Raw genomic sequence first — 21,208 nt, 5'->3', positions numbered from 1 at the left:
TGGGAGTTCTTTAAAGCAGTTTCATTGTTGAGTGTTTTCAATGGAAAAACAAAGAGAGAATGCATTGTTACCTCACATACGGTCCCTGTAGTTGCAAGCCCCCTCATTGAAGCCTAAGGCATGGCATGCATGTGCTAAGCATCTGGCGGTTCAAGCCACACATCTGGAAAAGAGTACGTTGGTTGGTGGAGGGCCAGGGAGGTGAAGACCTTGTCATCGGGGAGTCCAAAGCTGAAATCCTATGTTTTCCCTAAAGAATCTCTGAATTTGATGTTTGGACTGATTAAAGAGACCTTCAGAGCCACACACAGACTTTTAGTCTGCATCTATGGACCACAATATTGTTTGATAGTTATTTTCTCCCACTTGAAATAAGTTTACAACTCTCTTACATAAGTGTAAGAGTGCATAAACATTGCTAGTGTTTGTAGCATCTCTTGGTGATGGGAACAAATGTCAGACACATCCCAGTCCCGTCCGTTCTCTTAGACCCTTGTTTGGGGGTTGGGCTGAAATCTCGGTTATATACACAGAAAACTTGGGCAAAAGGAATGGGAGCAGGAAATCTGATCCTTACTCAGCACTTCAGGGCTGCCTTACCTTGAGTGTCAATCTTTGCATATGAGGTAAGACCCAAGGGACTGAATGCTACTGAACGCAGGCAGGGATCCATATAAGAAGTGACTGTGTGATTAAAACACAAAAGTGTTAATCTGTGATGGAAGTTCCTCTTCATATATCCTGACATTTGTCTCTATTAAGGAAGAAAAAGTGACCTTTGGATCTTAATTGCTGTTCTCAAGTAATGGGAATTTGTTCACAGTGGTGGACTTAAATGAGAAAGGGCTTCACATTTCTTTGTGTCACTAAGCACAACATAGTAATTTAGTACTGGACTGGAATGAAGGGGGGAGGGAGGCATGAGGTGTCAAAGGTGAGTCTGCTCAAGAAAAAAAAAAGGAGAGCAGAGGGAGACAAGATAATGCCTGCAAGAAGAATCTATAAGTTCCAACGGGACAGTCATTGTTAAGAAAAGATATTCTATGTCAGTTATAAGTGTGTTGTCCTGCCCGAAGGTTGCCAATGTGAGCTAAATGGAATGTGTGAGGGGAGACGAGAGTTATGGCAGAGGGAAAACAGTCAGCCCCTGCACTTTTCCACATGAAACCCCAGACTTATTTCTGGCTCATGTTACTAGAATCTGGAGGTGGGGCAAAGGGAGTGATCTTGTGAAACTACAGCAAAACTAAACTATGCACTGCTATGACTACCATTTAAAACACAAACATCAATAAAATATAAAGTAAATCTGATAAACTTTTTGCAGTTCAGAAGCCTATAGATGATTGCTAGTTGACTGCTATTAGTGTTCAGCACTGACTTGGGGAAATCAGACATTAAAGTTACAGTGATTTTGTAATCACTTTTTGTGGTTGGGCACTGACCCAATAAATACTCTCATCACAAACCCATTCCATTTTGCTATGAAGTTTGTCCCTTGTCAATTGATACTATGTTTATAAAGAGTATATTGATCGTTTGACAGTTTAGATTCATTTTTGCATTTCTTTTCAAGACATTTATGGACTTTCTTGCTTGGTTGAAAAACCAGTATTTTCAACGTGGAGGAGCTCTTTGAGCCAGAAAGTTCTCCCCCTAACCGTGATACTGAAAGGACTGATTGTGGTAACATGTATTGACTTGTTTGTAGTATACATTGATCCCCCCACTAAAATTGACTGTTGGAACCTTTACAGCTATGAGTGGAATGTGCAGCTCAACAAGGTTTTTACTTGAGTAGAGGCAACAACAGATGGGTTCACAGACATGGGAAGTTGGAATTCTCACAAACAACCTTATCACTTTCTTTGATATGTCAGATCATCAGTTGACAGTGAGTGACCAGAGGAGACTGTACAGATTGATGGTATGATGGATTTAATGTCAACATGAATGCGTCAGTTGACCACATGAATATATCAAATCCATGCTGCTAACATCTGGAGTCTAACTAACTGCTCATTTTGACAAAACTAGCGAGAATGGACCTGTCAGTTGTACAGTCAATTCAAAAGTGTCTTGAGTCAGACTGCAGTGCTGCAATAAAGAAAACAATTATCTTCTTTCAAAATCAATTACAAACTTTGTGTACAAGTAGAACAGGGCATCCTATTGTAAAATGTACTTTGTGGTAAGTGATATTTATCTATACACAGACAGGACATTGCTATTGAAATATCCCTGCAAGTACCTGACCCCTTGCTTATTATGTTACTATAGCATCCATCCCAGAATAGTCTCTTTTTTTCCCCTCTCTGTTCCTCCTTCTTGTTCGTGACTCACAACTTGCAGTGGAAACCACAATTCAGTTTGTCCCTCTCTGCCCTTTTTCCCTTTACATTCTTCTCTGCACCAAAGGAACAGCTTCACTTTCTGAATCACCAGTGTGTTTTGGTGTATCTGTGGGAGTGTGTGTCGATTTATGTGTGTGAGGGAGAAATCCTGTGGGGAATTCCAAACCGATTACCAATCATGAGTTACTATGGTGATGGCAAATATCAGGCAAGCTGACCTGTGTGTTGCAAGATAGTGTATCTTGAGTAGCTGACTGTAATTTCTTTTGAGTTGTAATCTCTCGTTGGATACACCCTGCTCTCAGTGGTTACTTGAGGCCAACTTTGTTTTGAAAAGTTCCAGTTTGTGGTCATCTGGGTCTCAGGGATCTGTAGGACAGAGAAGACAAAATCACATGTATAAAATAAAACTTAACAAATGAAGCATGTGATAATGTTACAAGTCAAGGGTAAACGTTCTGGTGATGTGGCAAACAGTGATATTGTCTCTTTCATTCCATGGTCTAAAACAATCAGATGAAGAAAATCCAGCTATCACTGCTAATTGAATTAACTACATGCTATTAGATTTACTTTCAGAATGCAGCCAATCCATAGCTTTCACAGCAATTTCAAAAGTCGAGATTTTTTCAAATAAGTGTTTCAGCTTTGTTCTCACCTTGAGCGAATTAAAAACAAAAGCCAAAGTTAAATATTGGCTGGTGAATGCATCTTCAATTATATATTTTAAAATAGCCAGTGGATGGAGTTATCATGACATCCACCATATTTTTGTGAAAAGCCACTATGAAGCTCAATATGCGTAGGTATGACTGGCAGTGTCTAATTCAACTCCTCTTCCAAATATGGGTGAAGACTGGGGGATGTGGGCGAGGCCAAGCACCGCAGTTACTCTGATCTGAGTCATGACCACGTAGCTCAATGTGGTCAAGCTAGCTAACTGAGACCAACAAGCTTGGACTTTAATTCAGACAGAAGTAGAATATTTTTCTTTGTTATTTAGTTGAGTTTGATTTTTGAATCACTTTTACTTATTTGCATTTGTTATATGAATTAAACACCAGGTTTATTTACCCAAAGCAGCCAAAATGCCTTACTGTACAACAGCCATGAGCTAGCAAGCAGTATTCAGCTCAGTGGATGTGTTTCTGTGTTTGTTGGTTAGTTGTTCCTCCTATGTACATAAACCCAGCAACTGTTGAAACTAGTTATTTATGTTGTCATCTTGTGTCTTTTCAACATCTTCTCTTTTTATGTTGCCTCCATTCAATTGCAAATAATAGAATGACAATATGTTATATGGACCTGCTGTAAGCTTGTCAGTACCTTACTGCTGCAGATTATGAAACTGAAGTTAGGATGGATCCTTATCACTATCCCAAACAACAAAATAAATCTGTTTTCTTACAGCCAGTGAACTGTGCTGGACAAAATCCAAAGTGGAATCTGGTGACTCCCCGTGATCACGCCATGAGAGGATCCAGACTCTCCCGATGACTCTCTCGTCAACAGCTCTGCTGGCCTATGTCTGTCCCCCTGCTCTAGTATGTTAATACAATCAGCAGCACAGAAATTTATTTTATTTTTTCAATATTAGGAATATAAATTCTCCAAAGGCACCAACACAGGTAAGAGTTCAAATTCACTGACTGAGGTGACACCTCATAGACAGGTTATGGTTCGCTTCCCACTGAACTAAGCCATATCATCACTATAATCTCTAATAGCATCCAAACAAGTGAGTATTTTTTATAAATACAGGACATTAGCAATAGAACCCAACCAGACTGTAAACATTGGTAAATGTGGATTGACTCACTCGATGTGCCAGCCTCAATTACTAAATCCAGGAACCACTAGTTACAATTCACATCGGCTCTGTTTGTCAGCACCAGTTTGTCACTTCAGCAAAATTTCCGAAGGATATTTGAACTTAATATTTATTATTCAAAATCTAGCTACTTTCACTGCTTATTCCAAATTTATAAATCCTATAGCTTTAAGCTCTACAGAATCTTCTTACACAGTAGTAATGCTACATCATATTTTATAAACATAATCACACATTTATCTTATGCAAAAAGTCAGTCATGAGCTTTAAAATAAAAAATGCAAGTGAAAAAAAACCTACAATCCAACAAAAGTTGAATTCATCCTTAAACATTCACAATACGCTATTGGATTAATATGTTACATTTCACCAATGTTTATGCTGAAATTACTTAATGTCTCTATATAATTATGACAGTAAATAAGATGTAGTGCATTATATCAGATGTCAATCATTTGGTTAAAAAAGGCTGTGCTTGTTTTACTCAACATAAAATAATTGTCTCTATGCCTGCTGTGTGTAATTCTCTTTTGTTATTTATACTGTATTACATTGCATTTGGTCACATTTAAATCCCTCTGAGGCATCAGCATCCATCCATCCATCCATTCCATGTAAATTTGATGGAACAACAAGGTAGTGTTTTCTCCAAGGAGATAATGTTTTCTTGTGTTTTTACTTGTTTGTTTGTCTATTAGTACATGTACACAAAAACTTTTGTTTGGCCAAGGGGTATGGAAGAACACATACTCTCTTAGAGATCTATTCAGGAATTTCTTGGTGGATAAAGCGGCAGAAAATGAATGAATGAATCTTGTGTAACAATGTGAGATGTGACTTTAAAATAAAAAGTGACTATTATGCATTCAGTCACTAGGGGCTTTTCGATTAAACTTTTATTAAAAGGATTATTTTAAATTACAATGAAACAAGCAGGTAGATTACTATGAAATTTGTTGGAAGGATAGGAAATATGTGAAGCTAGAAGGCAACAATTTCTGGACTGGACCTAGATTTTTACTATGTTTTCATGTCTCTTTGTCTGAGTTAATAGGATTAGACCAACAATATTGGAAGATTTTCGACACAACTTCATGGAGAGAGTGGGCATGGGCCAAGCAAGCATAACAATTGTTTGGGACTGTTCGGCCTTGGGAAAGCAGAGTTGTGTGCTGTAGTTAGTGCCCTTCTAGTTTTTGACTCATCTTCATTGATAGTGCATTCATTCATTTATGAAGAACATTTGCTCAATCTGTAGTAGATCTCCTTTTTCTACGCTGACAATACCTCTTTGTCTTTGTGGACAACTGTTGCTCAACGACATTTGAGATACTTGTCACAATACTGACAATCAAGCCTTGTACAAAAAATTCGAATTTGTTTGTTAAACATGGCTACACAAAGAATACTTCTGTTTGCACACATTTGTAGATTGTGTCGTAAACGTCTGCTCCTAACAAAATTTCTTGATCAAAATTGGACCACTGAAAGAGTTTTAGCTGTATAGACTTTTAAATGACCGCGTTCAAGCAACATTGGTCTTGTAAAAAGACATGCTTTGAATAGATTTTTGTTGTTGACACAACTCTTTATTTTCCCTCTGATTGGCAATGAATGTTAAACTAATGTTTACAATTCCAGTACTTTGAAACAGAGACTATGAACAAGTCTTACAGCTTTCTGTATTTAAATATGTGAGATATAAGTTATTTGTTAAAATGTGCAATAAATATGTTTAGTATTACAGTTAAGAGAGGAGAAATGCAATAAAAAGAGCATGAAGCATGGAGTTACATTCTCAAATGTGTTCTAGTACAAAACTCCTCTATTGTAATCTCATGTTCTCTCATGAGATACAAGAAACATGCCCTTTGGCAAAAACAAGGCTCACATTGTACGCAGAAAAGTGGTGATTTTTGAGTATATCGGAGACATAATTTCCCAGTTCTTTCCTTTGCCTATCGGTATCAGCTATTTTATAAACATACAATGAATTCCTTTTGGTTAGCAAACACTATTGAAATGTGTTGTGCAGCCGTCAGCCACTTGGCTCTCACACGTAACATGTACAAAGCCAAAGGGCTGTGCATATGCAAATCTGGGAGAAGCTAATGCTTTATTTTGATCATTGTCATGTGACTTCTTTATCATGTAAGTGACATGAACTTAAACACTTCATTTACATCAGTCATCCAACGCCACATAATAACCTGATTTTGCTTCACTTTGCAGCCTGAACGTCCGTGTTTTCATTGCAGTCATGAGCTGTGAGTCATTGTGCATCTCAGCCAAGCTTTTAGCACTCGTTCACACTGGCTGACACACCTAGGATCAGGAAACACACCCATTCCCACATATCCTTGTATTCAACTCAAAGTTCCAACTCTTCTATCTATCTTTGCTTCTCATGATCTCCAAATCCTGCTGTGAATTCATTTTGATTTTATACTTGTGAATCAATAAGAAATGAAGACTTTAACTGGATTCCTCATCAGTGCAATGATTCGCTCATAAGTAAATGTGAAAGCACATAAACAAAGTCAGTCTAAGTGTCTTCACAAACTCGTAGCAGTGTGAATGTTCACTGCTTTGGTTGTTTTGTGAATATAAACAGTTAAAAGCAGACAGGTCGTTAAGCAGCATTGTGTTCGAACAGGAATCCTGCTATTTACACATCATGGCAGTTGTCTGTCTGGAAGCAGTAAACAGCAATGCTGAAACTGTTCAAAGGCAGTTCTGGCCACACCCAGAGGCATAAAGGCAAACATGCATGGAGTTGAGCAAACAGGTGCAGTAGCAGCACACTGTATGAAGAGGCAAATGATCCTTTTCACTGATTAGGCAACACAGTTTTGCGGCTAAAACCTTTCATTCTGAAGTGCTAGAGGGTGAAAAGCATATCACATGTGCACTAAAAACTGCAGTCGATAAAAAGGTGTAAAACAAGCATCTATTAATTTACAGAATATTGTACCAAGGACTACATGGATGCATTCAGTGTTACTAATATTTTTAAGGTTCTTCATTGTTTGGTGAAAACGCTGTTGTAATCCATACTGCGTGTCATGCAGAGGTCCTTTGGGGTTCTGCTTATCTTTTAGATGTTTGAAAATGCTCCTTTGCTTTTATCTCAGCTTGCACACAATGACTTTAAAATACACATGCGCAGATGAGGAACTGCACCCTCTATTTTAGAAAAAATAAAATCAAAGCTCTCTTGACTCATGGTGGTGTCATGCAGGAATATTAGAGTACTAATGCGTGACTGTGTGCCACACCCTGTTGATCCCAGCAAAGCTACTCAGTAACTCCTTTTGTCTTTGCTGTTTTTCCTGCATTGTTTGATATTTTTCCTTAGGAACAGGTATGATGGTGATGCACATGATGCAGCTCTTAATTTTCCTGCATTCTGGACATTTCAATATTACTTTTTAGAGTTTTTCCAAGAGTTAATTGAAGTCCACTTCCATTCCATGGCATCAAATACCATTAGGTTTGTATGTTCCTCAGCACTGGATGATGCAAACACACCCCTATTAGTATAAGAAATTACTGAAAAAGAGATACATTGTTTACAAAGGGAGAAAGACCCAAAACATGGTGGAGGCCAGGGTTGAGAGGAGGGTTGAACCAAAGTAAAACTACTAAACATAAACAGAGTTCTCTGCATATGCACATTACTTTGTGGCCAGATTTACCCATAGTGTCATTTACCATACATTAGAAAGGAAGGCTTTGTGTGTAACACAGAGATACCAAAGGTTACTTTGAGTTGAAATTGAAAAAGAAAAAACAACGCACGCAAATGCCTTTTTCCTTAGTTGTTACTTTAAAGCTGGAAAGGAAAAAACTAAGGAAAAACAGTTGAATTAACCGTCTCATAAAACTAACACAATTGAGGTACTTTGAGGAAGTACAATGAGTAAACAACTGTGAAGTGATTACAGTGATGAAAAATCACATAACTTATAGCTAAAGTAATGAACAAAACATTTTCAGCTTTAAAAGTCTAGCAGTGTGAATGTAAACTTGAATAAAACAACCTAAATATTTTGAGATTACTCATTTTGTAAAAACTTTCATAGTAAATCCACTTTGCACTGTTAAACAGAAGTCAAATTTACAACTTGATGGAAAAAGTTGACGAACAAAAGTTTAACTGTAATAAGTAGTAAAAATACACTACATGCACAGATTTTTTGCAGTAACATAACTCATGTTTCACTGCATTTTTTTCAACAGACCTTTAAATTCTCATACGCTGACTCACTATCATATGGTTGAGTTTGTTGGAGCCACCGCCTATGACTGTCCCAACCATTCATGTGATGTCTATTCTTTTTCATCATGATGATAAAGGTGCCATGATCAGTTATATCAGTGTATAACTCTGTGATCACTCGCAATGTTTTTAATGTTCAAAACCAAGAATGATTGTGAAATGTTAGAGACGTGATAAACAAATCCCTTAGTTATTTGGCTGACCCTGTATTGGTGAGGCGTGTAAAGACAAAGCCTGCGCAGACTGAAATGTTCGCTGAATAGTTTTGTAATAGACTGTAAATTGTCTGTTACAAAATAACTAGGGAAGAGAGGATTTTTAGTCATTAAAATTATATTTTTTGATCACAAAATTTTTGCATAAACTCTGTAAAGATTCCTTTCAACATATTTTCAACACATTTTGATATTCAAACAAGAAATAAAGTTAATTTACACAAGACATTAAGCTGTTTAAATTCCTGAAGACATGGTTCACTTTGCAGAAGACTTGTAAATACACATCTTGCCTTCTGTCAGTAAGTAAAGGACTCACTGCTGAGTCATTTTCTTAATTATAACTGTGTGTCAGGTTGTGTCCGCCAGTTCAGTTTAGATGCTCTAATTATATGCTTCTGTCATTTTTCATATGACATTCATTTTGCGGTGTGTTTTTCATGTTTATCCCAAATGTTAAATATATATTGATTGACTTTGTATAATGATTTCTTTCTTTGAATTGTATAGAGCTAAGTAAATTATAAAAACTTAACAGTTTGCTTTGACTGCTGATCTGTGTAAGTGGTCATGCATGGCTGCCCCAGCATACATCTTATGGATTAATATCAGATCTAGAACTGTAAAATATTTATTTGATTTTTTAAATAATCTTTATTTACAGCAAATATAAGCTTCCCACTCATCAAAACTATTGCATCAGTGTGCTTGTGTAAAAACACTGCTGGTTACTCCCTTTCACAAAATTCAGTTACTGTACTTTTAATTAAAGCTGTTTTAAAAACTTACACTGTTGAGAAGTTTGAGAAATATGGAATGTATTTAATGTTTTGTTACATGTCATAGGACCCCACTATGGAAAGCAGTGGGTGGCCCCATGACTGTTGAGAAACACTCCCTGTACCAGTCCCCTCCTCTGTCTTCCCCTCCCCCTGCAAAACAGGAGCCCTACCCAGCTCCCTATCCAACCACTCTGCTCAGCCCAGAGGAGCAGCCACTCAGAAAAAAGAAGTTAAAATCAACTCAGAAAGGAGGAGGAGGGAGGGAGAGAGGGGGAGAAACGCCCTGGAAACTTGGTTCATCAAAAAATAGGAAAAGACTGACAGAATCCTTACAGAGACAGCAAAGTTGTGACTGCAAGAAGCGCTTTTCGTGGGCTGAGGAGAGGAAGTTTTCAAGGATGCTCAAGCTGTTTTGAGGCTTCGTGGGCGCAACGACTGCGCACAGGTAGGTGCGCTTTTTCTTTTTTTCCCCCCAATTAAAGGAATGCCTTTTTAAAGCTTTTTAGCTGAACTTTTCTGCAAGCTGTTTAATGTTAATATAACAGTAAAAAATGCAATTCACCAGTAGCTGGTTCAAACAACTCAACTAACAAGGGCATTAGTTTGACATTCCAATGGGTAAATGTAGTCTGTCAGTGTTAAGATAACAGTCACTACATGTTTCTTCATTGCATTTGTTAATCTCCTGCTCTATCATGTGGCTTTTGCTGCAGAGAATTTTTTTTTGTGACGGAGATTATGTAACGAGAAATTTTTCATGTATAAAGAGGCAATAAAACTTTTATGGATATCATAAGTTTAACATTAAACGTATCCCAGACAGTGAGAAGTGGGTGTGTACCCACAGCCACCACATGAATGCAGGGGACTTGACTGGTGTGGCGCACTTCTTTTCTCTGCACACAAAAGTTGTGATCTAAGATGCATTTCAGTGTTGAACTGGCTGTTGTAGCGAGAACATCAAATGTTTTGATGTCATTTAATCTTTTTTTTTAAGAAAAAGTTGCAAATACAGTACTTAAAAGTCAAAGCTTGGGTGTAGCGATATGACAATTGTGCAACGTGGATGTTTGCACACCCACAACCCACCAGTCTTTTGGATAGCAAAGTTTCTTTTCCCCCCCAGACCTGGATTATCTCACAAACTAGATTAAAATTGATGGGAAGGGGGCCCCTGAATGATACAATAGCTGTGAATTTTAATTGTAATGTGTATTTTTTTTTAATGTTTCCAATGGTATAGTTACTTCCCTTTGAGAGCCCTGCAGCAACAGGGTGTGGATTCCTCTCTTTCACGTTCCTCCACCCTGTCCTTCTCCCTCCCTGCTCGCTTCGCTGTCTCCTCACAGAGGCACACCCTTTGCAGCGCCTCCCTCAAAAAAAAAAAAAAAAAAACAACCCAAAAAAACATGCTTCAGACGGTGGGGTTGTTTCAGTCGTTTGGTACAAACATCCAGAAGTCCACCATGTTGTATCCATGGGGTTCTAGTAAAATTTGGAAGGACTGATTGTAACTTTTTCTCTGCCTATCAACTGTGTCATAAGGTGCTGATATTTTAAGAATCTCATAAGGGGCTTTTTATGCTGTTATGTTTTGTGGAATGTGGTACTTCCCTCACGTTTGTTACTATGAATCCGGTTCTTTTAAATAGATCAAACTTTCCTATGAAGTTTAAAACTATTACTGTTACTTTGCTAGGTTTTTATGTTTTTTTTATGACGCACTTTTATAAGTCTTAAGTAAGAAGTCATTCCTCTGTCTTTCTTTCTTGGGTCCCATAAACTGGGCTCCTGGCCAGGGTGTGCAGAGAAGGAGAGGGGTGAGCGGGTGGGATGGAAAGAGAGTCAGGGAGGAGTTACTGAGAGGGGAGGGGTTGGGCGGTTGTTGAGGAGGGGAGTAATGGAATGTAGTGGTTTGGAAAAGACAACCTAATTGAAACCAGATTTGACGCAGACAGGAGAAAGCAGAGACTTTTCACATTTAGAGAAATAGAAAAATAAAATTTATATAACAAAAAAGTTGAGATAAGTGTTGCTGTGTTTGAAACAAACAAAAATATTGTAAATGGTCCCAACTGTCATTAACATAATGTCCTGTTGAGGTTATGGTAAAAAGAAAATTCAATCCAGATAGATATATACCCCATTGATGAATATCAGTTTAAAGGCAAATTTGTCTGTGTCTACAGCTCCCTCCTACCCCACCCAAAAATTATTGCAGTGGTGTTTTAGAGACTGCTGCTTTTAGATATGCACCGCAACAATGCACACTTATCTCATGTTTTATGTCTCACAGTCTTGATATCTGGCATTCCTCAAATCAGCCATGATAGGGTCATTTACTGTGAGGCATACTGTTTGAATTGGCCTATAAAGAGTAGGAGGGTCGTGTGTAGCAGGCTAATTTTTAAATCTAATATTTATAGTACTGTACTCGTAGCATTTTTAAAAATTCTGTTTTACGTTATGATTATACAACACAAAGTACTACATGCCATGAGTTGCATATGTTATTTTGCTGCAAGCTAAGGTATGACATTACGCAAACAGAATAAATATGCATCATAGACTTGAAGCACTGAGCCAGAACTGGTTCCTGAATGCCTGCAGCTGAAACGTCCGTCAGTTGTAGATGGCTCCTTTTGCACACTGGTGAATTCTGCTAACAACTCAAACATCTCATCAGTGCAATACTATGGAAGATTTTTTTTAATGCAGTTATGTTATTAAAGAAAATAACTAATTAAGTGTGTCAATTGTTTAAATACTCATCAGTCCTTTTAGATAGAAATGGCAGTACGTAATGTCACACATGATGGTTTTGTTTTCCTTGCTGCTCTTGTGACATACAGTTTACCCACTTATGATTGCTTGGGGTGTTAGCTTAACAAAGTTTAGATATTTATCACAGCCTCACCAGATCCTCGATCTATTATTGCTGTGTTGACTGGCAACACAGAGGGCAGGAATACTGTTACTCAGCTGTGCCACAGTGAAATGGAAAGAAAATGGTCTCTAGCTCACTTCCTCTGCCATTTCCTCATTGGTTTGTTGAGTGGGTGGTTGGAAGGAGCAATAGTGTAGTGTATGTGAGGGGACAAAAAAGAGTGAGGTAATAAGAAAGGAGCCATCAAAATGAAGCTGTTTCACTTGTAATTATTTTAGAAGCAAATGTATTGATGTCCCACGCCAATATTCTTCATCATGTAAAACAGTGTCTATTGCAGTTATAAACACATTTGCTTTAGTGTTTTAAGCATCGTTTTTCTCTGACTGTAAATTACTAATTTTGGTGTCTCACTCAGTCTCGGTTGTCAATCCATCTAGCAGCCACTCCCTTCTCATCCATACACTCTTGTTCTGGAATGTATGCGTTTGAGTGTAACATGCTGTGGGAAGTGTCTACCATTAAGTTTTCTCACCTCCTTGTTCAGACTGTAATTTCGGAAGTATGATGAACCAGTTATCATAGGTCAGACATAACACTCGTATAAGTAGCACCCATGGACAGTTCACACATGCAATTCAGACTTACTGCAGCTTCAAGCTTAGTGGAGACCTCATGTGCTTGCCATTTAAACTATTTTTTGAGAAGCCAATTACTCTCACTACTACTTTTCAAACATTTGCAGTATGAAACATCCAAAAACAGAAGCTCTTATATAAATGCTGCTTGACAGAAAAAACCTGTCTAACTGACTCTGACCTACACCCCAACTGACACAAATGTTGTTATAATGCTTTTAACAAAGATTGACATGCAGTACGTTAAAAGACTGAGAAGCACAAATTTTTAATGCAGCAGGGCATGAACAATAAACTACATTTATAAAGTTAACCTGTTTTGTTTTGGGGTTCATCAAGGTTGTCACCCATCATAATGTGTTATTCAGTCTTGCTTCATCATTTCAGGATGACTCTGCTGCTATCTAAATGAAATTAAAATATATATCACAATACTTTTGCAAGTACCAGAAATAAGTCTGTGCATTAATTTTTCTGCTATAATTGCTGCAAATTCTTGCCCCATTTCTTATGTATGTGCTTAATGAATGGAGCTGTTCAAACAACAGCTGCAGATGACTGCAACAATCCCTAATCAGGCCAGACTAAAGTGAGTTTAAATTGAGCAGCTACATGTCACAGCCTGCATTAAGCTAGTATGGATGTCTGCAAAGTTTCTGTGATCTCATATTTAACTGGCACAATTGTGTAAACGGCACCCTCCTCCTTTTGTCTCTCCCGAGTGAAACCAGTTTGGCCAGTTTAAAAATGACATTCTCACCCAAGTTATTCAGCAGCTGTGCCTCTGAATTCACTGTTGTTTTGTACAGTATTTTCAAATGCTCAATGTTCCGTCCTGCAACTGCAAAACTAAAAATGATTTACCAAGAAAAAAAATGCAAGGACTTTTTATTAAGTGAGATCCTACCTTGATGTCTATAGGGCTGATGTCTATGGCTGAAAACAGAGGAATAAATTATGGCAGCAGTCATGAATTATCCAGGATTTACCACCTCATACAGTTTAACCCCCCCACCCCCACCCCCCTTTTTAACTACAGTGTGCCCTCGTTCCTTCGTTCCTCTTGGTTAATGCGTTCCAGGAACCACACGCGATTAATGAATTCTGCGATAGAGCGACAAACTATTTCTCTTATTATTTACGGTAATTTAAACGTCTATGACCCTCCCCATACTGATATTAAACCACCTTCTATCTATATTACCTCTTCCCACACTCTTATCGACTGTTTAAAGCACTGTTGTGTCTCACGGAAGTGCGTTGCTTTCTGAGACTCATGGAACGTAGCGCATTTCCGGATGCTGTCAGCCAATAGAATGCGCATATGGTGTCACGAGACTGCCTACTAAAAATTCGCAATGAGGAGAGGTCGCGAGCTTTGATGCGCGAATGCGCAAGGGCGCACTGTATTCTTATGTGAAAACGAGCCTTTAATATAGAATCAAGACAAAGTTGAATGCACTCCCAATGCAACTACTGACTTTGTGAAGTGAAAGAATTTTCTTCACTTTTTCAACTTGTGCATGACTTCTGCCAGAGTCACAATGGTTTAATCAACAGTAGGCCAAGTTGGCGTCAGTGGGCAGGCTTTGGACTCATGAAGGCCTTATGGTTTGGTTTAAGGCTATGTGGACTTGGGAGTGGAGAAAATAACTATTTTGACATGCATTCCTTTTAAATGTGTCAGACATGCATGTCTGACACATCTGTTTTTGAGGGAAGAGTGAACATTCACTAATGTCAGATCTGTGTTTCTTTGTATTTGTTGTACCTCCTAAATCTGCAATGGCTATAGATGATTGGTGAGTCTGTTCTGTTTTGAAAACATGGTGGATTTGGATTATTTTATTCCCTCTTTTCTTTCTCTATACCAAGGACTTTTTACTGATTCATATTCAAATCTCATCACTCCCAAGTACCACTGTTTCAGATTCCCACATGTATGAGTTTAATCATTGTCATAATTCCTCAGTTTTCTACTCAACGCCATTGTTAAATTTGGAAATCTATCTGACATATCAACCAAAATGGATTTAATCAGTGAGCTTTTACTGAATTAAGCCCAAATTATGCCCTACAACCTGTCCAGGAATGTTCCCTCAAGGCACATGGGGTATGATGAAAATATTTGTGGTGTGGTGTTGCGTGTAACTGATGCATACATTGTACAAAAAAAAGAAGGTACATTCAGCTGATCAGCTTTTTTTTTAGGTAACTCTAGGTTTGATTAATTTGAGTTCCTTTTTCTGAGCAGAACCGGGAGTTTTTGGGTGTGGTGCACTGACAGCAGGAGGTTGCACAGTCAGGCAAGATGCATGGAAGGCCGTATAGAATGGAGCAATAGTCAGAAAAAAAGAGAACATTTCTTAGGAGTTACTCATGGCAGGGAGAGGCTCCCTTCAAGTTGGCCTGATTGCTCTATCAAAGAATGTGTGGGACTTTAGGCCTGGGTTGAACTGTTCCCTGAGCTACTCCCTCTGTAAGCAGTACAAATTTGCAAAGTGATGGGATAGACCTTTGCATGGTATTTCTACACTGCAGCACACCTTTTTAATTATATATATTTTGTAATGATATTACTTCTGTCAATCCATATTTTATATATATATATATATATATATATATATATATATATATATATATATATATATATATATATATATTAGTCTTTTTTGGCATTATTAATCAGGGTAGAGTCAGTCTTTTTTTCACAAAAAATTTATATTTTGTAGCAACCTACCATTGTCAACCCATAACAACAATGAATCCCTCAAGGCACATGGGGCATGCAGTTTAATCAATAAGTCTCATTAAAGAGTATGACCTTTTCGTGTGTACACAGCTGCTGTGGCATAAGTCTCCTGCACGAACATGACACCACTTACTGTCTGGCATTTATCTCATTCAAATCCCATCTATTTCAGCATAAAATTTATTCAAAAAGGCAGGTAACATAAATACTTTATTTGTAGTGTGCACCGATCTAAATAATTTTAGTGTATTCAGTATTTAGTATAAGCTTAAGTATTTGAAATCTAACCGTATGACAGTTTAGGTGTCTGACAGTCATTTGACAGGAATAATGGGAGATTGGAGAGGGGAGGTTAGTGATGGGGTTGGTAAAGTCAACACCATTGATAGGTGATATAAAAGCAGGCATGGAGTGGAAAGTCCTTCGAACACATACAACAAAATGTCTTTTGATTAATTTTTAACTGCCATTGCTAATGCTTTGTTGTCATTCTGAGACACATCTGTCAAGATAAGGATGATTAATTTAGCATAAGTATTTTGTAGGGGTTTTCAATGATAGTAAAGGCAGAAAGGATCCTTGCGAGTGTTCTCGTCATGTATCTTGTCTAATTATTATTCTGTTTGTCTGTCAACAGAAGTCAAGGATTAAAGAACCAGAGACTGAAGCCCTTGGCCTTGCTTGAGCAATCCAAGGTAAGTGCTTAGACAAAATGCAAGAGATCCTCCCAGGACATCTGTTGTTGGATGAAAAGTACAATGTTCTGTTATGCAGCCTGATACCAAAACTCAGTTGGAATGTTTGTTTCAAGGCTTTGAAGGCCTGTGGAAACTTGACACTTAGTTGCTTCTGCTCCCTGAGCCTCCTCTTTGCACTTTTCCTTCCCCCACTGGTCACCACCTGTTCTACTTGAACTCTCTACCTTTTAAAAAAAAATGAAATAACCCTTTTGTAAACCTTCATTACTCAAGCTGTTTTACTGTTTCCGATTCAAAAAGCTCTGCAATTTCACTGTTTATAACTATATATATAATCTTTTTTATCACGTTTCCATTGCCCTACCCTTTTTCAACTGCCTGACAACATTAAACACCACGACTAATCACATTAATCTTTTTCCTTTTGCCCTCATTACCTACTGGTTTCCTTTGAAAGCTTCTAGTGAAACGTAGTTCTTTGAATTTTATTTAGTTGCATCAAATTTAATGTGACATCAGGAATGTCAACTTTTTTTTAAAAGAAAAAAATACACAAGTGGTTGATTGTTATATCACTTGGTTGCTTTGCGTCACATGCTGTCTTACTGTCTTATGATACCAAGAACAGTGGCTTACTTATTTATCTGTTTCCCAAACAGCCCATACCTAATTAATTGATCTTTATTAAGTTAACTGTTCAACATTTGATATCCAGAAAAGCCTCTACTGTGCTAGCACATATTCATACTTGACTTGTGTTTTGTAAGTTAAAATCACATAAGTGCTCAGGAGGTGAGCTGACACTTCCCACTGTCAGCTCACACTCCAGGTGGTTGGGCAGGAGTGGGAATCGAACCGGCGTCCTTGTGATCATTGGATGACCCACTCTACCACTGATCCACTTCCGCCTCCAATTAGAGTTCCCTGATCGGGAATCGAACCTTGACCACGGCAGTGAGAGCGCCGAATCCTAAGAAACTGTTGGGGGAAGGCCCAAGTAATATATTGTCACTTAACTAATTTTATACTGTTTATATAAAATTAGTGTTACCTTCTTACTTTCACAGAGCAGTTTCAAAAAAATGTATTTAGCTTTCTCTCCTTTCTTTTAATTTATTTTTTTTAACCAGGTCATCCTCTTCTCATCTCTTGCACTTTGAATAGTTGAATCTGAGGCAAATAGAACTGGAATTTTTCTCTCTGTCCCTCCCTCTCTCTCTAAGTTCTGACCCTTTTCGTCAACTTGAAATAATTACATGTCACGGGCCCTGATAATTGGACACCGCTTTGAAAATTATCGCTGCTTTTAATTCTGCATTATGATTTTTCACCAATCTTTATTTCTCTAATGTTCTCTTTTGCTAATGATTACTTGGTAAACTTGGTAAATCATTCAGCACAATTCCTGTGCTGACTGTCCTGAATTAGATGATCATCAGTCACACACTTGGCTATATTGTTACATGTATTATATTGTACTGTATATATATACTGCTCACAAAAATTAAAGGAACACTTTTTTTAATTGGGCCTAGCATGAAATCAATTAAACCTATCTGATAAGTTACTGGTTGGTTAAGCAACTGAGGGCATCGTTAATCACTTTCAGTTGAATTGTTTTCCATGGATTTAACAACAGGTGCACTACAGTGGCAACAGTTACATGTGGAGATCATCTCAAGTTTTTCCCTCTTGATCTTCTTTGATTGGTTTTCCACTCGTGCTGGGTTTGGCTCGAGTAATTATCTCTACTGGCAGTATGAGGCGATTCCTTAACCCTACAGAAGTTGCACAGGTTGTCCAACTTCTCCAGGATGGCACATCCACACGTGCTGCAGCACGAAGGTTTAATGTGTCTCCCAGCACAATCTCCAGAACATGGAGGAGATTTCAGGAGACTGGTGGTTATTCTCGGAGAGCTGGACAGGGCCATAGAAGGTCTTCAACCCATCAGCAGGACCGATACCTGCTCCTTTGTGCAAGGCGTAACAGTCTGAGCACCGCTCGTGCCCTACAGAATGACCTCCAGAGGGCCACTGGTGTGAATGTCTCTACCCAAACAATCTGGAACAGAATTCATGAAGGTGGCCTAAGGGCTCGACGTCCTGTAGTGGACCCTGTGCTCACTGTCCAGCACCGTGGAGCTTCATATTGAGATCTGATGGATCTAATGTGTTTCTTTTAAGTGATCCTTTAATTTTTGTGAGCAGTGTATGTCTTCTTCTTTTCCTTTCGGCTTTTCCCTTCAGGGGTCGCCCCAGCGATTCTATTGCCTCCATATAACCCTGTCTCCTTCTCTCACACCAACTACCTTCATGTTTCACTACATCCATAAACCTCCTCTTTGGTCTTCCTCTAGGCCTCCTGCCTGGCAGTTCAAAACTCAGCATCCTTCTACCAATTTATCCACTATCTCTCCTCTGGACATGTCCAAACCATCTCAGTCTGGCCTCTCTGACTTTATTTCCAAACCTCTAACATGTGCTGTCCCTCTGATGTACTCATTCCTGATCCTATCCTTCCTGGTCACTCCCAAAGAGAATCTTAGCATCTTCATCTCTGCTACCTCCAGCTCTGCCTCCTGTCTTTTCCTCAGTGACACTGTCTCTAGACCAAACAACGTCGCTGGTCTCACCACAGTTTTGTACACCTTTCCTTTCATTTCAGCTGAAAATCTATCACACATCACACACACACACACACACACACACACACACACACACACACACACACACACACACACACACACACACACACACACACACACACACACACACACACACACACACACACACACACACACACACACACAAACTTGGATCAATTATCAATTCATCATGGGTGTACCCTGCCTTTTGCCCATAGCCAGCTGAGATCTAGTAGAAACACGAACTCAGAACTGTAATTATCAAATCCATGCACTGTGAAAACATGCAAATGAAAGCTATAGACCCATTTTTCAGACAGTGGGAAGCTACTGAAACACGGTTCAAACAGCTTTGTGTAATCGAATTTGTGGGCTGCAGAGTGTTTGACATCAATGAAACAATGGGTTGTTTGTTTCAAAGAGGAGAATGTGTAGGACTAGTGAGCATAGTCGAAGAGTCAGACTGAAATGGATTCTGTATTATGGATAACAATGTCAAATATGTTGTAATTATCACATGGAATAATTAGTATCATGTTTTTTACATTACTGAATGCAAATGTTCAGTTTTGTGATGCAGCAATATTTGTTTATATGTTGACATCAAATTTATGGTTATCTTCTTCTTCTCCTTTCGGCTTTTCCCTACAGGGGTCGCCACAGTGAATCAGTTGCCTCCATCTAACCCTGTCTTCTGCATCATCTTCTCTCATATCTCTCTCTCATCTCATCATCATCTCTCTCCCATCAAATTTATTGTTATCCTGATTTGAAACTGATATAGAAAACATTAATATAGAAAAATAGCATACTGTAGTTTGTCTGAGCAGGTATAGTACAACTGTCAATAATAATCTTTGTTATGGAGAGTAGGCGTCGGCAAATAGTTTACATATGTGATGCTCCACATTTCTGTATACTGTATGTGATTGTGTGCTTTATCAAGGCAAGACTTTACAAAGCTTTAAGCATCATTGTCCTCTACATTGATATTCAAGCAGAAGCATTGCGTTACTTTCCTTAGGTCAGGGTGTGGTTGAGCTCTAACCAAATTTCCAAAACACAGAACACCTTTGAGGGAGTGGCGTAAAGGCCATATTGTCTGAATGAGATTTGACACCATCTAGTGCTCACCATTGCATTCTGCAAACTAACACTATATCCCAGCTGATAAAATTAATGTAAATATGATTTGTTTGTAAGTTTTGGGAAAGGCGTATGGTCTAGAATAATGTAATGCATTGATTAATTTAATTATCTTACTTTTGTCTGCAGGAAAACCAACACAGCATTTCCATTACACTGGGGATTAAATAAAGGAAACCAAATACAAGGTATTTTGTTGTGTTAAAGTCACCATACTTTACTTTATAATTTCATGTTGAGTACGGTGGTGTATTCAAGCTTGAATGTCGAGAAAGGCACCTAACAAATAATGTATGTTATTTTTATTATTATTATTTTTATTATTATTGTTATTATCTGCTGCCTTGTGTTTTATATTTAGTATTTTACATTTTAAAAACAATATGTGGTTGCATTTGCAGATGGCTGAAGAAGAGGAAACCAGGGAGGTGCTTTTCCCAGACTGGGAGGGTCCAGACAAAACTGGACTGACCATTGAGCAGACAAGTGTTGGTGAAATATTTGTAAAGGAAGTGAAAGGAGAGTCACCTGCAGCACGGTCTGGAAAAGTGTATGAAGGTAGTAAATTGTGATTTTTTTTTCTGAAATCAAGTATGAATTTAGATTTGTTTCACCTTAAATAAAAATCTTTTTGATGCTGTCTCATAAATCATAGGTGACCAAATTGTAGGCGCCACTGTCTACTTTGATAACATGAGCTCAGAAGAAACAGCTGAGCTCCTGAAGACACTGAACCGTCACAAGGTTGGACTGAAACTGCAAAACAAAGGAGATAAATCTCCTTCCCCTTCACCGTTGGGTACACCATGTCGTTCCCCAATGGGCACCCTTACATGGGAAGGGAAGACTCACTTTGGTGGCTCTAGCCCTGACATCATTCTTGTAAGTTAATTTCAATGAAGTAGTTTGTGTGTGTGTGTGTGTGTGTGTGTGTGTGTGTGTGTGTGTGTGTGTGTGTGTGTGTGTGTGTGTGTGT

At 38.3% G+C, this 21,208-nt stretch overlaps 1 protein-coding gene across 1 annotated transcript in view; it reads left to right on the top strand.

Moving 5' to 3' along the window:
• Positions 1–9,771: 9,771 nt before the first annotated feature.
• Positions 9,772–21,208, top strand: part of ahnak (AHNAK nucleoprotein) — a 36,169-nt gene continuing 24,732 nt past the window's right edge. Inside the window, exons 1-5 of the mRNA XM_068324926.1 lie at positions 9,772–9,909; positions 16,379–16,436; positions 20,362–20,420; positions 20,634–20,790; positions 20,888–21,114. Of these exons, the coding sequence (XP_068181027.1) occupies positions 20,634–20,790; positions 20,888–21,114 (384 nt within the window). The 5' untranslated portion in view covers positions 9,772–9,909; positions 16,379–16,436; positions 20,362–20,420. The remainder of the gene's footprint in view (positions 9,910–16,378; positions 16,437–20,361; positions 20,421–20,633; positions 20,791–20,887; positions 21,115–21,208) is intronic.

The sequence above is a fragment of the Antennarius striatus genome, chromosome 10, assembly GCF_040054535.1.
Source record: "Antennarius striatus isolate MH-2024 chromosome 10, ASM4005453v1, whole genome shotgun sequence".
In the NCBI taxonomy this organism is placed as follows: domain Eukaryota; kingdom Metazoa; phylum Chordata; class Actinopteri; order Lophiiformes; family Antennariidae; genus Antennarius; species Antennarius striatus.
Note: the sequence above shows the minus strand (reverse complement) of the source record. Positions and strands in the feature narration are given on the sequence as shown.